Source organism: Gigantopelta aegis, chromosome 5 (genome assembly GCF_016097555.1).
Source record: "Gigantopelta aegis isolate Gae_Host chromosome 5, Gae_host_genome, whole genome shotgun sequence".
In the NCBI taxonomy this organism is placed as follows: Eukaryota; Metazoa; Mollusca; class Gastropoda; order Neomphalida; family Peltospiridae; genus Gigantopelta; species Gigantopelta aegis.
Genome location: NC_054703.1, coordinates 33,991,799 through 34,007,399, shown reverse-complemented (window position 1 = coordinate 34,007,399; position 15,601 = coordinate 33,991,799). Strand labels below are relative to the sequence as shown.

General features: G+C 38.2%; 1 protein-coding gene across 1 annotated transcript in view; it reads left to right on the top strand.

The window, feature by feature from the left end:
• LOC121373398 (mothers against decapentaplegic homolog 6-like) overlaps positions 1 to 15,601 on the top strand; it is a 32,667-nt gene continuing 17,066 nt past the window's right edge. The window contains exons 1-3 of the mRNA XM_041500042.1: positions 1 to 766; positions 2,894 to 2,953; positions 5,678 to 5,749. Of these exons, the coding sequence (XP_041355976.1) occupies positions 376 to 766; positions 2,894 to 2,953; positions 5,678 to 5,749 (523 nt within the window). The 5' untranslated portion in view covers positions 1 to 375. The remainder of the gene's footprint in view (positions 767 to 2,893; positions 2,954 to 5,677; positions 5,750 to 15,601) is intronic.

Here is a 15,601-nt window from a genome sequence, read left to right as displayed (position 1 = left end):
AGTACGGTTGCATGTTGTTGGGGAAAAACGCATCGCCGCTCGTGTGGATTTTAACACAAAACTGTTAATCTACAATACGAAGAAAAATACGTTGCGGGCAGAAGACATTTCTGGGACGAGCTTTTTGAGGATATCGACAGTTTCTCGGTGGCATTCCTAGAAGGGAAGCGAGTCTACCTTGGGATAATGTGACTCCGTAATTCCCCCCCTTCGACTCTGAACAGAAGTGTGTCAAACGTTCGTCTTGTTTTTGTGTTATATTTACAAAAGCAGACGTCCCAAGTGTGGTGGTGTGTGTGTGGTGTCGGAAATACCCCCCTTGGGAAGCTCGGCTACGTCATAGCATGGGCACGTGCAGCGCGATTTTCGTGCTGCATGTTTCGTTCTAAAAGAACTGCACTCGTGAAACGTCTGTGGAAAAGTCGGATTCTGTACCATGAAGGCAACGGTGAGACTGAAGACGAGTTCAAATCGGCGGCACACTCCATGCTGAAGCGGTTGAAAGAGAAACAGTTGGACATCATGGTCCAGAGTGTGGAAAGTAAAGGAGGGGAGACCACGGAATGCGTGCTCTTACCAAAGGCGGACGTCAAACTAGCGACGTCGCGCCGTTACGTCTCGCCTCACACCCTCTGTTGTAAACTCTGGCGCTGGCCCGAGTTACAGCAAGGGGTGGAGATGAAAAGACTGCCCTGTTGTTCGACGGGGGAGGAACAAGGATATATCTGCTGCAACCCTTACCACTGGAGTCTGCTCCTGAAAACAGGTAAAATGGGCGAAAATATGTCCCCCCCCCCCCCTTAGCTGGCGCCTGTGTGTCGACGGCCATATTTGTTTGTGATTTGGACAAGTCCATTATCAGGGGTTATAGGTTGCCGGGGAAATACCTTTGAAGATGCGGCTTCTTGTATGTGTAACACTGTACTACTCGTAGTTTTTAGAATTGTAGAAATGTATAACAAGTTTTCTGTCCCGAATATTTGCTAAGAGAATGCATAACTTTGTTTATTTTATATTTTTTTAATTTTTTTTTTTTAATGTTTTACATTTATGCTATATTATTGAAATACTGGAATTGATGTTTTTTTGTTTTGTTAACTTTAGAACTTTATTATTATTATTTTTTAATGGTTTGCTCATGGTCCCCAATATACAATTATTATTGAACAAACATCGAGGTGATATAAAGACTAACCCTATGCCAACTACCCTAACCATTAAAATGAGGGTAGGGGTCGAACTCATGCTGTGACGGGCCCTAGTTTAAATACAATGACTTTTTTTTTTAAATTTTATTTATCATTACAGCCGTTTTTGTTAAAATATCAGACATTCCAATCAATCAGTTTTGATTTTACTGTAAACAGAAGCACTGGCCAGATTAATCACAGTTAATCTGGGATCAATCCTCATCGGTGGGCCTGTTTGGTTATTTCTCCTCCAGCCAGTGCACCAGGGCTGGTATATTAGAGGCCGTGGTATGTGCTGTTCTGTCTGTGGGATGGTGCATGTTAAAGATCCTTTGCTACTATTAAATGGAAAAATATAATGACTAAAATGTCAGAATTAGCAAATATTTAACATCCAATAGCCAGTGATTAATAAATCAATGTGCTCTTTCTGGTCATTCTGGTGTTTGTAATACCATTAAATGTATTTTTAAAAACACAATGGCATGAGTTCGACCTGTACCCCCATTTCAATGGTTAAGGTTAGTTTTAGGTTAGTCTTTAAGAGCCTTTGATATAGATGGGTACGGGTTGAACTCTTTCCAAAACAACATGTGTACACATAACTCTGAGAAGTAACGGTTATGCAGAGAAGCTGTAATCTTATTATTTAAGGGTTCAACATCACTCTTTTGTTTCTCTGGGCTCACCTTGTCCATTGCCAAATTAGACAATTGCTAATTTTTATACAAAGTGGCTAACACATTTAGTCTTTGGCTAATACATATTTCCTTAAATTAACAGACATTTTAATAATTTTCAAGGAACTACTCTTATATCTGATTATTGGCTAAACCAAAAATTTTTCCAGTGTGAGTCCTGGTTTCTAGCAAGATTTCCTCCAGTTCCCCAATAACAAATCTTTATTTAAAAAATATTATTTTATATAAATTTTTGTTATTAATATTAGGATTAGGTTATTGTTAGGGTAAGGTTTCATTAAAGATATAAAATAAAAATTTGTTACCATATTTTGCTAATCCACATTCCTGTTTCCCATTGCCTTGCTGCTAATCGAAAAGAGTAGCCCATGAAGTGGTGACAGCTGGTTTCCTCTCTCAATATCTGTGTGGTCCTTAATCATATATGTCTGACGCCATATAACCGTAAATAAAAAGTGTGTTGAGTGCGTCGTTAAATAAAACACTTCTTTCTTTCTTGTTTCCCATTGCGCCTGCCCTCGAACTAACATAAAACAATTTACTGTGCGATATTAGGTTATCGTAAATGTAAACTAAAAGGTCTGCTACTGTGCTAGGTTCACTCTGGAACCCCCCCCCCCCCCCCCCCCCCCCCCCCCCCTCCCAGTTTAGACTATGTTCAGGGGTGGGAATTCTCTTCATATTGGCTGTTTTCCTCTCATGGAACATTGCGTTTCCTCACATTTTAATCATCCTTTCCTCCAAAATGTGTCAGATGGCACAGATTTTAACCTAGGATTTCAAGAATTTCAGGCTCCCGTCTAGATTTCCTCTTGTTTACACTCCACCAATTCCCACCCCTGTATGTTACGCACCCTGTTTTAAGTGGTGAAAAAAAAGAGAGACCAGAGAGAGAGAGAGACTGACTGATAGTGCAAGAGAGAAGCCCATATCTAGGCAAATATAATTTGTATTCATTAATAGACAAGATGTGTTGTAATTTATTTATTTTTATTTATTTAGATCGGCCCACTCCGCCTTCCAGTCCAAATGAAAACCATATAGAGCGGCTAGCTACAAAAGGTGAGTTGATTCAGGCAATCGGTACTCCGCACTCGTATTAGTCGTAAAAATTAGTTTTGTCTTCCTTAAATGTATGGGACATGGCCCAGTGGTAAAGCGTTCACTTGATGCACGGTCGGTCTGGGATCGATACCTGTCAGTGGGCCAGTTGGGCTATTTTTCGCTCCAGCCAGTGCACCATGACTGGTATATCAAAGGCTGTGGTATGTACTGTCCTGTGTGGGATCGAAAAGAGTAGTCTATGAAGTGGCAACAGTGGGTTTCCTCTCTCACTATCTGTGTGGTACTTAACCATATGTCTGACGCCATATATATAACCGTAAATAAAATGTGTTGAGTGCGTCGTCAAATAAATTTTTTCTTTTCTTTTTTTCCTCAAAGATGGCAAAATGTATACACCTGGTGTACATTACCTGCCGGTATATAACATTTGTACGTTTGAAATATGTCTACGTACAGCAAAAGAACCTTTCAGTCATGTTTATTTGCTGTAAAAGTAACTTTAAAAAAACAGGGCTTCTATAATTTCTATAAAATCCACTAGCCATGTGGTCAGTGATTTTAAAAATTTACTAGCCACAATTAAAAATTCACTAGCCCTACCTTACTTTAAATTAATACAGTCTTACTAAATAATTGTAATAATCAGATATGTCACCTAAATAGGGAGATAGAGCTTAAAAACACTAACATTGGGGGTTGGGGTGGGGGCAGGATATTCATATGTACAAGATAGACTTAACTGCAACATTGACCAAAAAAAAACGTTCACTAGCCGTCAGGCATGGCAATATTAGTTATTTACTAGCCCAACATTGAATATCACTAGCCATGGGAGTGGGGCTACCATAATCTAGAAGCTCTTTTAGCAATCAGGCATGGCAATAGTAGTTATTTACTAGCCGAACATTGAATATCACTAGCCATGGGAGTCGGGTTACTATAATCTAGAAGCTCTTTTAGCAGTCAGGCATGTCAATAGTAGTTATTTACTAGCCCAACATTGAATATCACTAGCCATGGGAGTGGGGCTACCATAATCTAGAAGCCCTGAAAAATTGCTGTAGACAGGGTCAAAATTACTGTCGGTGGGCTGTTTCACCCATAGCAGTTAAAAACATTTTTATGTGGGAGACAAATTCTTAGGTTCGAGCCCTGCATTATTTTATTCATTTTCATTTCATTTCAACTTATTTTTATGCTTATATCCAATTAAGGTTCAAGCACACTATTCTGGGCACACCTCAGCTATCTGGGCTGTCTATCCAGGACAGTGGGTTAGGTGGTTAGTGAGAAGAGGGTGTAGTGGCCTTTCACCTACCCATTGAGCCCTTAAAAAATCGCTCTGGGTTGGAGTCGGTACTGGGCTGTGAACCCTGTACCTACCAGCCTGTAGTCCGATGGCTTAAACCACTGCACCACCGAGCCCTGCATCTCCCAGTAATTAAGTTACCTAATTATTGCTATCATCACATCCAATCACTGTCCTGAGCACATTCAGTCATCCACTGAACATGCCAGTGTTCAGCTAGTCCAATCATTGGCCCGAGCTATACTAATTAACCAATCACTGGATAAAGGACAAACAATCATCCAATCGCAGGTTGGAGCACAAACTATCCATCAGTTAACCACTCATTGGCCATAGACTCTCCTCCAGTTACTGCAATAAAAATTTCGAACTTAAATCAAAGACCTAAAGCCAAAATCTTGATTAGCAATATTTGTAGTCACTTAAAAATTGCTTAGCAACTACTGTTTAATGTTTTAAAATTGTGTAGTGATCTCTGAAACTTGTGTAATGAGTTTGAGGTGGGTGGAATTTGCAATAAAAATTTAGAAGTTAGGTCAAAGACCTAAAGCCAAAATCTTGATTAGCAGTATTTGTAAATTCCACCCACCTCAAACTCACCCCCTCCTGGCCCAGACTTAGTCACTGGCAATGTCAGAGGTTAAGCCCGTGACAGACGTGTGCGAAACCTTAGTGGTATATGCATACATAAAAAAGGTTTTCTGTCTCTCTCAAGATTTTGAAAACAATGTGGTCCCTGAACTATAGTCCGTCCCATCCTGTTACCAAATTTGTTTTTTTGAAAATAATTTCAGTTTGATTTGACATAAAAAGAACAGTATAAGTGTTTTGGAAATAACAGAAATATACAATTTTTGTCAGCAATTTAGAAAACAGTCAGGTCAGAAATAAATAACTTGTAATTGGTAATAAATCCCAAACTTTGAGAAAAGCCTTTCTCCCTGGAACGGACTTTAGGCTATTAAGTAAGAAACTAGAAGGAAGAAAATTTCATGTTCTTTCTTTACAGATGGGGACCGGCCTCAGTGGCGTCGTGGCAAGCCATCGGTCTACAGGCTGGTAGGTACTGGGTTCAGATCCCAGTCGAGACATGGGATTTTTAATCCAGATACCGACTCCAAACCCTGAGTGAGTGCTCCGCAAGGCTCAATGGGTAGGTGTAAACCACTTGCACCGACCAGTGATCCATAACTGGTTCAACAAAGGCCATGGTTTGTGCTATCCTGCCTGTGGGAAGCGCAAATAAAAGATCCCTTGCTGCTAATCGGAAGAGTAGCCCATGTAGTGGCAACAGCGGGTTTCCTCTCAAAATCTGTGTGGTTCTTAACCATATGTCTGATGCCATATAACCGTAAATAAAATGTGTTGAGTGTGTCGTTAAATAAAACACTTCTTTCTTTCTTTCTTTACAGATGGATTTTCTCCAGAACCAGAGGAAACCGAAACAGGATTAACCCCCTTGCCGCGACAAGAGTTTATTAACGGTAAGGTTTTAACCTAGTAATTCATTGTACTGATACAGATTCATGATACAATGCTTCGACGACTTAAGAGATCTGTATATATCATGGTACACACACTTAGTCACTGACCTTAATTTCCGAGGTACCAACATTTTCTGTTTGGCATAAAATATATTTTCAGCTACTACAACATCTTGACGACAGAACATATGTAATTAGATTTGTTAAAATTGATAACTTAAGCTAGATGCTATAAGTGATATGAAATTACTTTGTCAAAAGTTTGTAATTGCAGAAAATATTTTACACTGCCTAATAATTAATGAGCAGTGTTCATTATTAACAGTATCCTGATATCCAGGGGATACCAGAATTTAATTTTGGATACCAATGGTGTGTTTTGAATAAATTGTTTTGTTAAATACTTGCGGGATGTCACTTGAATTTTGTAAATTTAATGAAAGAAATGTGAAAAAGTGTTACAAGAATATTTTAAACAGTGCAGATAATGTGTAATATTCTAAAAATCATTGATTTTCATAAATCATTTATGGGCCACACCCCCAAAAATTAAGCATCTTTCATTTGAACTTGGAGACAAAGAAACATAATCTAATTTTCATTGTTTTGAAGTTAAAACAATTAAATTACACATTTCTTTGTGAACTGATGCAAATATTTCCCTAAACCTCATCCTAATTTATGATCTGGGAATTGAAATGAAATTTTTCAATTTCCTGCAGTCGAGTAACTTGGGTATTAAGTTCACTTTCAGAAATAGGAACACAGTGAAACCTCTCTAAACTGGATCCTCTGTAAACTGGAATGTCCTCAATACAGGACCTTTTTTCACAGTCCCTTTTCAGTGCTCAATTTTAAGGATTTTGGTTGCTTGCCTGGAGGGCAAGTACCATATACATGGGTTCACATTGAGGTTGCCCCTCCAAAAATCTGGTTGCCCTCATCCGTGTTTTGAAAATAGTTACGTTTATATTCCAATAAAACAGTAACCAACAGGTTTGGAATTAATATGTTGTCAATGTAAAATGTAATATGTACTGTCTGACAATAAAATACATCACTTTTTAATATTTTAAAAGGTTTTGTATCGGAAATTTAAAATTTGGAAACACCAAATCTTTTGGGAATGCTAAAGACCAGAATAAAATTTAAAACACACAATTCATACACACTTCAGTTTTAGTTTTTTTGTAAGTCCATGATTACAAATTCACTAGCCCTACTTTACTTTAAAGTTTATACAATTTTACAAAATAATAGCAATGATCAGATATGTCACCTAAAGAGGGAAATGGAGCTTAAAAACACTTACCGTTGGGGGGGGGGGGGGGGGGGAGCAGGATATTCATATTTACAAAATAGACTAAACTGCAACATCTGACAAAAAAGAAATTCACTAGCCGTCCGGCATAGCTACAGTAGTTATTTACCAACATTGAATATCACTAGCTATGGATGTGTGGCTACAGTAGTTATTTACCAACATTGAATATCACTAGCTATGGATGTGTGGCTACAGTAGTTATTTACCAACATTGAATATCACTAGCTATGGATGTGTGGCTACAGTAGTTATTTACCAACATTGAATATCACTAGCTATGGATGTGTGGCTACAGTAGTTATTTACCAACATTGAATATCACTAGCTATGGATGTGTGGCTACAGTAGTTATTTACCAAAATTGTATATCACTAGCTATGGATGTGTGGCTACAGTAGTTATTTACCAACACTGAATATCACTAGCTATGGATGTGTGGCTACAGTAGTTATTTACCAACACTGAATATCACTAGCTATGGATGTGTGGCTACAGTAGTTATTTACCAACATTGAATATCACTAGCTATGGATGTGTGGCTACAGTAGTTATTTACCAAAATTGAATATCACTAGCTATGGATGTGTGGCTACAGTAGTTATTTACCAACATTGAATATCACTAGCTATGGATGTGTGGCTACAGTAGTCATTTACCAACATTGAATATCACTAGCTATGGATGTGTGGCTACAGTAGTCATTTACCAACACTGAATATCACTAGCTATGGATGTGTGGCTACAGTAGGTATTTACCAACACTGAATATCACTAGCTATGGATGTGTGGCTACAGTAGTTATTTACCAACACTGAATATCACTAGCTATGGATGTGTGGCTACAGTAGTTATTTACCAGCACTGAATATCACTAGCTATGGATGTGTGGCTACAGTAGTTATTTACCAGCACTGAATATCACTAGCTATGGATGTGTGGCTACAGTAGTTATTTACCAACACTGAATATCACTAGCTATGGATGTGTGGCTACAGTAGTTATTTACCAACACTGAATATCACTAGCTATGGATGTGTGGCTACAGTAGTTATTTACCAACACTGAATATCACTAGCTATGGATGTGTGGCTACAGTAGTCATTTACCAACATTGAATATCACTAGCTATGGATGTGTGGCTACAGTAGTCATTTACCAACACTGAATATCACTAGCTATGGATGTGTGGCTACAGTAGTTATTTACCAACACTGAATATCACTAGCTATGGATGTGTGGCTACAGTAGTTACCAACATTGAATATCACTAGCTATGGATGTGTGGCTACCATAATCTAAAAGCCACGCAGTCGTTAAACTGGGTATAAACCATTACAGAGATGTGAACCCAGTACCCATCAGTCTCAAGTCCAATGGCTTAACCACGACACCACTGAAGATGGTTACATTAAATTATCAGCCTCCTGCATAAAAACAAATAACCGGCTGACTTCCCCTCACCCCCCAACCCCTTCCAGCTATTCTTTTTTAGTCCTTGTTTTTCTTTTCCCCATCTTTCTTTAAAACCAACATGTACAGTCCAAAACATTATAAAATTATTTTAAAAATATTCTGAGGTATATTATAAATAATTTTACAAATATTCAATTCTGTTTATTGTCAGATCCCTTAAATTTCAGCCCCTGTAAAATCATCTAACCCCAAACACTCATTCTCAAACTTGGGACATATATATATTTTTTTTTTTTTTTTTTTTTTTTTTTTTTTTTTTTTTCTCACTCCCTTAACAATAGAGCACCACAATCACTGTACCTGTATTGTAGTAGTTGTATAGAAATATGTACTTTCTTTCTGTGGCTTTGTCGCTGATACTGGCTTCTAGACGAGAGATAAGAAGCTATAAAATTCAAATCAGGTTTGATCTGCGTACCCTGTCCCGGGTGCCTGCTGTGTTATTGACTTGTTGGTTCATGGATCCCGCATATTATCTTCTCTTAGACTCGGTCAGGTCAAGTGTTTTTATCTCACAACATTCACGTTTTCACACACACACACACACAGAACTCGAAGTAGAAAATATAGGACATCATAAACACTAGTGCTCACCCTCTACCCCCTCGGCCCAAGATAGCAAAGCTCACCCTGGAAAGAAGTGATTTAGCCAGTTTTCTAGTACAAAATGTAGGATATATGATAGACATTAATGTTCGACCTCCCCCACCCCCCCGTCTTGCATCAGGATTAATGGACTCCCATCATATGTGGTCATTTATTTAACAACGCACTCAACACATTTTATTTACGATTATATGGCGTCAGACATATGGTTAAGGACCACACAGATTTGGAGAGGAAACCCGCTGTTGCCACATAGGCTACTCTTTTTATGACAGGCAGCAAGGGATCTTTTATTTGCGCTTCCCACAGGCAGGATAGCACAAACCATGGCCTTTGTTGAACCAGTTATGCGACCCGGGATGAGGCTTGCTGAGTCCTATAGAGTCGAAATTTCCACCACCGAGGGTGTACTTTTTCTATCCCACATGATCACATATGATAGTCTTTTTCCTCTCATCCATTCGATAAATAAACCATTATTTTACATGATCAAACAAACATGGTTGAAAAAGAAACTTATTTATTTGACCGTTTTATCATAAATAAACTACACTATCATATTTGCTGCATCTGTTTAATGTGTTAAATATGATGTAACACTGCAAATTAACAAGATAGCTTTTATAATTAAGGTTTTAATAACAAAATATCGATCTAAAACTAACCAACTCCCATTGATATGACGTCATATATTACCAATGCCGTAATACTCCCCATGTTAAACTCAGTGACGTCATAGCCCATGCAGGACCGATTTATTCCACATGGGCTGACGTCATGGAATGGGTCTGTCTTGCATGGCTAGGGATGAGAGAAAACAGGGTTCATACTGAAAAGACAAGTGATTTAGCCAATTTCCTAGTACAAAATGTAGGACATGATAGACACGAATGCTATCCACCCACCCCCACCCAGAATAGCATGGCACACCCTCGAAAGACAAGTGATTTAGCCAGTTTTCTAGAACAAAAGAAAGAACATGATAGACACGAATGCTTACCTCCCACCCCCACCCAGAGTAGCATGGCACTCATTTGAAAGACAAGTGATTTAGCCAGTTTTCTAGTACAAAATTTAGGACATGACATTAATGCTATCCCCACCCACCCACTTCACCCAGAATAGCAGGGATCACCCTGGAAATACAAGTGATATAGCCAATTTTCAAGTACAAAATATAGGACATGTCATAGACACAAATGCTACCCCTCTCACCCTAAGATAGCAAGGCACACCCTAGAAACATGAGTACAAAATATAAGACATCATAGGACAATAATGCTCGTCCACCCCCCCCCCCCACCCCCTTGTCACATCAGGATAGCAAGGCTCACACTGGAAAGACCAGTGATTTAACCAGTTTTCAAGTATAAAATATGTGACATGATAGACATTAATACTACCCTCCCCCCCCCACACACACACACCCCCACCCCACACCCCTCCCCTAGAATAGCAGGACTCACACTGGAAAGACAAGTGATTTAGCAAATTTTCTGGTATCTGGCTTCAACAAATCCACTAGTCTTGGCTACTATTTCCCATTCCAACGAGTGCACCATGACTGGTATGGTATATCAAAGGCCGTGGTATGTGCTATTCTTTCTGTAAGATTGTGCTTCTTCTGCGTTCAAGCTATAGTTGATCAAGTTTTAGATTTGGAGTCCGGTCGTGGTGATAAAAACGCTGTCTCTGTCAAGTCTTCTTTGAAAGCACAAAGCTTGATGGCCAGTGTTGCTCCATTCGGCCAGTCTTTGTCCTGGCTTCATGTGAGATGGTGCATATGAAAGATTCCTTGCTATTAATGGAAAAAAAGGTAGCTAGTTTTCTCTCAAAGGCTTGTTTGTCAAAATTACCAAATGTTTGACATCCTGTAGCTGATGATTAATAAATAATTATAAATACTCTAGTGGTGTCATTAAACAAAATAAACTTTATAACTTTATCTTGGCATGTTAATCTTTTCACACACAAGTACAAAATAAAGGGCATGATAGACTATTTCTTGTTCCAGCCAGTACACCACAATTGGGATATCAAAGGCCGTGGTATGTGCTATCCTGTCTGTGGTATGGTGCATATAAAAGATCCCTTACTACTAATGGAAACATGTAGCGGGTTTCACCTGTATGACTGTCAAAATGACCATCTGTTTGACATCCAATAGCTGATGATTAGTAAATCAATGTGCTATAATGGTGGCATTAAACAAAATAAACTTTATAACTTTATCTTGGAATGTTAATCTTTTCACACACAAGTACAAAATATAGGGCATGATCTATAGACTATTTCTTGTTCTAGCTAGTATGCCACGACTGGTGTATCAAAGACTGGTATGTGTTGTCCTGTTTGTGGGATGTCCTGCCCCTTCTCGTATTGAGAATCCTGTACACCAAAACTGTTTTGTCTTGGCCAAGTGGACGGAGCCCTGCCGAGTTTGTTTTGAATTGGTAATAGATGAGTACAAATTCCCAAACGATTAACATTCAGTAGCCGATGATTAATAAATCAATGTGCTGTAGTGGTGTCGTGAAACAAAAACAAAAACGTTTTAACAGTAATGGACGGCGGAGTGTTAAGCAAGATGGCCTATTTCAGATATTTTATTCAGTGAGACCACCTTTAACACGACCACGGCCTGTCTGTGAAATAACATGACTCATATACAAAGGAATCTGTTTTTAAAACAGGCTAAAAGGTTGTCACAGGTATGTCAGAACGGCTTCAGCCATAATTAGGTCCTCTTTCATTGAATTGTGCTTTAAGCTGGTCCATTCCTTTTAACAGCACATTTCCATTCATCCATGTCAAACGCATACTACTTTCGGAACAAAAAAAATGTTGATGTCAGATGTTAATCAGGGAGTAACCATTTAATATCTTTTCTTTTCTTATTATTTTTTTTTTGTTTCTTTTGGGTGGGGCGTTGCCCAGTATTAAAGCGTTCGCTTGACACACGGTCAGTCTAGGATCAATCCCCGTCAGTGGACCCATTGGGCTATTTCTTGTTCCAGCCAGTGCTCCACAACTGGTGTAACAAAGGCCATGGTATGTACTACCCTGTCTGTGGGATGGTGCATATTAAAAATACCTTGCTGCTAATCGAAAAGAGTAGCGCCATGAAGTGGCGACAGCGGGTTTCCTCTCAATGTCTGTGTTGTCCGTAACCATATGTCTGACGCCATATAACCGTAAATAAAATGTGTTGAGTGCGTTGTGAATTAAACATTTCATTCCTTTTTTTTCTTTCTTTATGTACGTGCAGGGTTTCTGCCAGAGGGTAAAATGGGTATGGTGCCATACCCAATTTTATTTTGCAGATTTTATTGTTGTGTATTGACCTTTTGACAAAATTAATGGCTTATCATTACTGTGTGATATTCTTAACCCTAACCCTAAACTTAAGCCATGGATTTTCTGGGGCAGTCCCTCCATAACCCCCTACACACATTGTAAATATTCAATTTCATAGCACCATACCCAAAAAAAAATTCTGGCCGAAACAACGTGTACATGAAAACAAACACAAAATCCTTCAACCTATTTTACATCAATTCCATCATTGAAACTGGAGGAACAATTTGTGATCAGGAAAGGAAGGAAATGTTTTATTTAACAACCCACTCAGTATATTTCATTTACGGTTACATAGTGTGGGACATATGTTTAAGGACCACACAGATATTGAGAGAGGAAACCCGCTGTTGTCACTTCATGGGCTACTCTTTAAGATTAGCATCAAGGGATCTTTTATATGCACCATCCCATGGACAGGGCGGCACACAGTAGTGTAGTGTGGGCGGGGCCACTGGGTCCGTTGCCCCGGGCGCAATATTCTGGACTGATGGAAGGGACTTGGTGAGTTCTAATGGTCCACTGGTTAGGGGGTGCAATACTTGCCTTGCCCCGAGCGCTGGCAACCCACGCTACGCCACTGCTAGCACATACACGCCTTTGATATACCAATCGTAGCAATTAGTGATCATTGCCCGTGACAATCGATGATGGGTTTTTAGAATTGAACATCACATCACATCACATCACATCACATCACATCACTGTCATCAGTTGAGCCAAAACAATTGATGTTTGATTATAGTCAATCATTGGAACGTCACCATATGTACAGTATGAATGTTATGTAACAAAAAATAACAACTTTGTTTTGTTTAACGACACCACTAGAGCACATTGCAGGGCTAGCTCTCGCATTCACCAATTGTGAATTTAAAAACTAATAGGTGAATTTTATTTTAATTTAGCAAATAAATGTTATGTAATAATTGCTATTTTATTATTGTTTTTTTTGCTATTTTTGAAGTTTAAATAGATGATTTGAACTTTTCTACTCATCCGGAGCTTGCCCTGCAATTATCATCAGCTACTGGATGTCAGACATTTGGTAATTCTGACATACAGTTATAAAGAGAAAACCTGCTACATTTTTTTCATGATTAGCAAAGGATACAAACTGAGAAAAGGCATATAAAAGATCATTTGCTGTGTTTTGGGGTAGGAATAACCTATGCAGTAGCAGTGACTTTTACTAGTTTCATGATTTTTAAATCTTTGAAAAGAGGAGTTTGTTTTTAAAAAAAAAAATAGAATGCTATATTTACTGAATATATAGAGGTTTATAACTGTTAGCAAGAAAAATTGTTCCATCTCTTGATCAAGTATATATTTATATAAAAAAAATAGAAATATGTTAGCTTCATGGCTAGCTCTGGGTGAGCAGAAACATTTGCCAAATTTTCTATTATTATTATTTTTTTTTTGCAGAAACCCAGTTATTTTCTCAAAGTATCCGTTATTACATGAAATTATTTCGCCAAGTTAAAATAAAATTTGCCAACTGCTTTCAAAATTTACAATTGGCGAATTTAGCAAGTGCCAGAGCTAGCCCTGGTTAGACCAAATGTCGGCTTTCTGCCAGAAAATACTCTGATGGTATGTAATAAAAAGCAAAACAGATCATAAGTACCTTCACGTACCTCGTGTCGGGATTCATGTATTAAACTTGCTCTCGTTCAGACAATAGCAGCCAATACAAAAAACCTGACACTCGTTTCATAATACCAGTACAGGGCTTGTAACATTTTTACAGAATCCACTACACCCATGGGATCAGTGATTTAAAAATTTTTTTACTAGCCACAATTAAACATTCTTTAGCCCTACTTTACTTTAAGTTAACTCAATACAATTTTGCTAACAGTAATAATCAGATAAATATGTCACCTAAAGAGGGAGCTTAAAAACACTAAGAGTAGTGTGTGTGTGTGGGGGGGGGGGGGGGATATTCAAATTTATAAAATAGAATTAAATGCAGCATTTGACAACTGTTTTCTCACTAGCCACCGGGCATGGCAATAGTAGTTATTTACTAGCCCAACATTGAATATCACTAGCCATAGGAGTGGGGTTACTATAATCTAAAAGCTCTGCTAGCCACCGGGCATGGCAATAGTAGTTATTTACTAGCCCAACATTGAATATCACTAGCCATAGGAGTGGGGTTACTATAATCTAAAAGCTCTGCTAGCCACCGGGCATGGCAATAGTAGTTATTTACTAGCCCAACATTGAATATCACTAGCCATAGGAGTGGGGTTACTATAATCTAAAAGCTCTGCTAGCCACCGGGCATGGCAATAGTAGTTATTTACTAGCCCAACATTGAATATCACTAGCCATAGGAGTTGGGTTACTATAATCTAGAAGCCCTGAAGTACGACACAAACTTGTATTTATAATCTCTATCTACTATAGTCCTTCCCACAGGGAACACCTTCTCTCATACTATGAAATTAACTACATGTTATTTATTTGTACAGTACACACAATTTTTTTTTTGTTATTTCCCAAACACTTACTTTTCTTCTTATGTCAAACCAAACTGAAATTATTAAAGGGACATACCCTAGTTTTTAAACACTAAGGCATATTTTTCACTATTAGAGCCGTTTGTGATAACTGAAATCAAACATTACTTATATTTTATTGTTTAGATTATCCATTTCTGTACAAACCAAAGTGTTTATGGTTATCCTGGTGTTCCTAATACCACAAAATGCAATTTTTTCATATTTTTTAACACACACATGTATCTGAGAAGTAACTGTTATGGAGTTGCGTTTTAGTCTATTTTTAAGGGTATTTCATCATCACAGACTGTTTCACTCTGTTGTATCCAAATTTGTTACATGTTTGTAAATTAACCAAACTTAGTGTTGACCATTTTTACGGGTTGAAACTAGAGTCTAGGTGAAAATTGTGCCTTAGTGTTTAAAAACTAGGGTCTCTCCCTTTAAAAACCCCAAAAAACACATTTTTGTACGAGGAAGAGACGAACTATAGAGGTAGTTGATTCTCTGGCAAAAAAAAACCCAAACAGAAATAGCTGTAGTTTAAAATGTGCAACTATACCTTTCCTTTTGCAATAT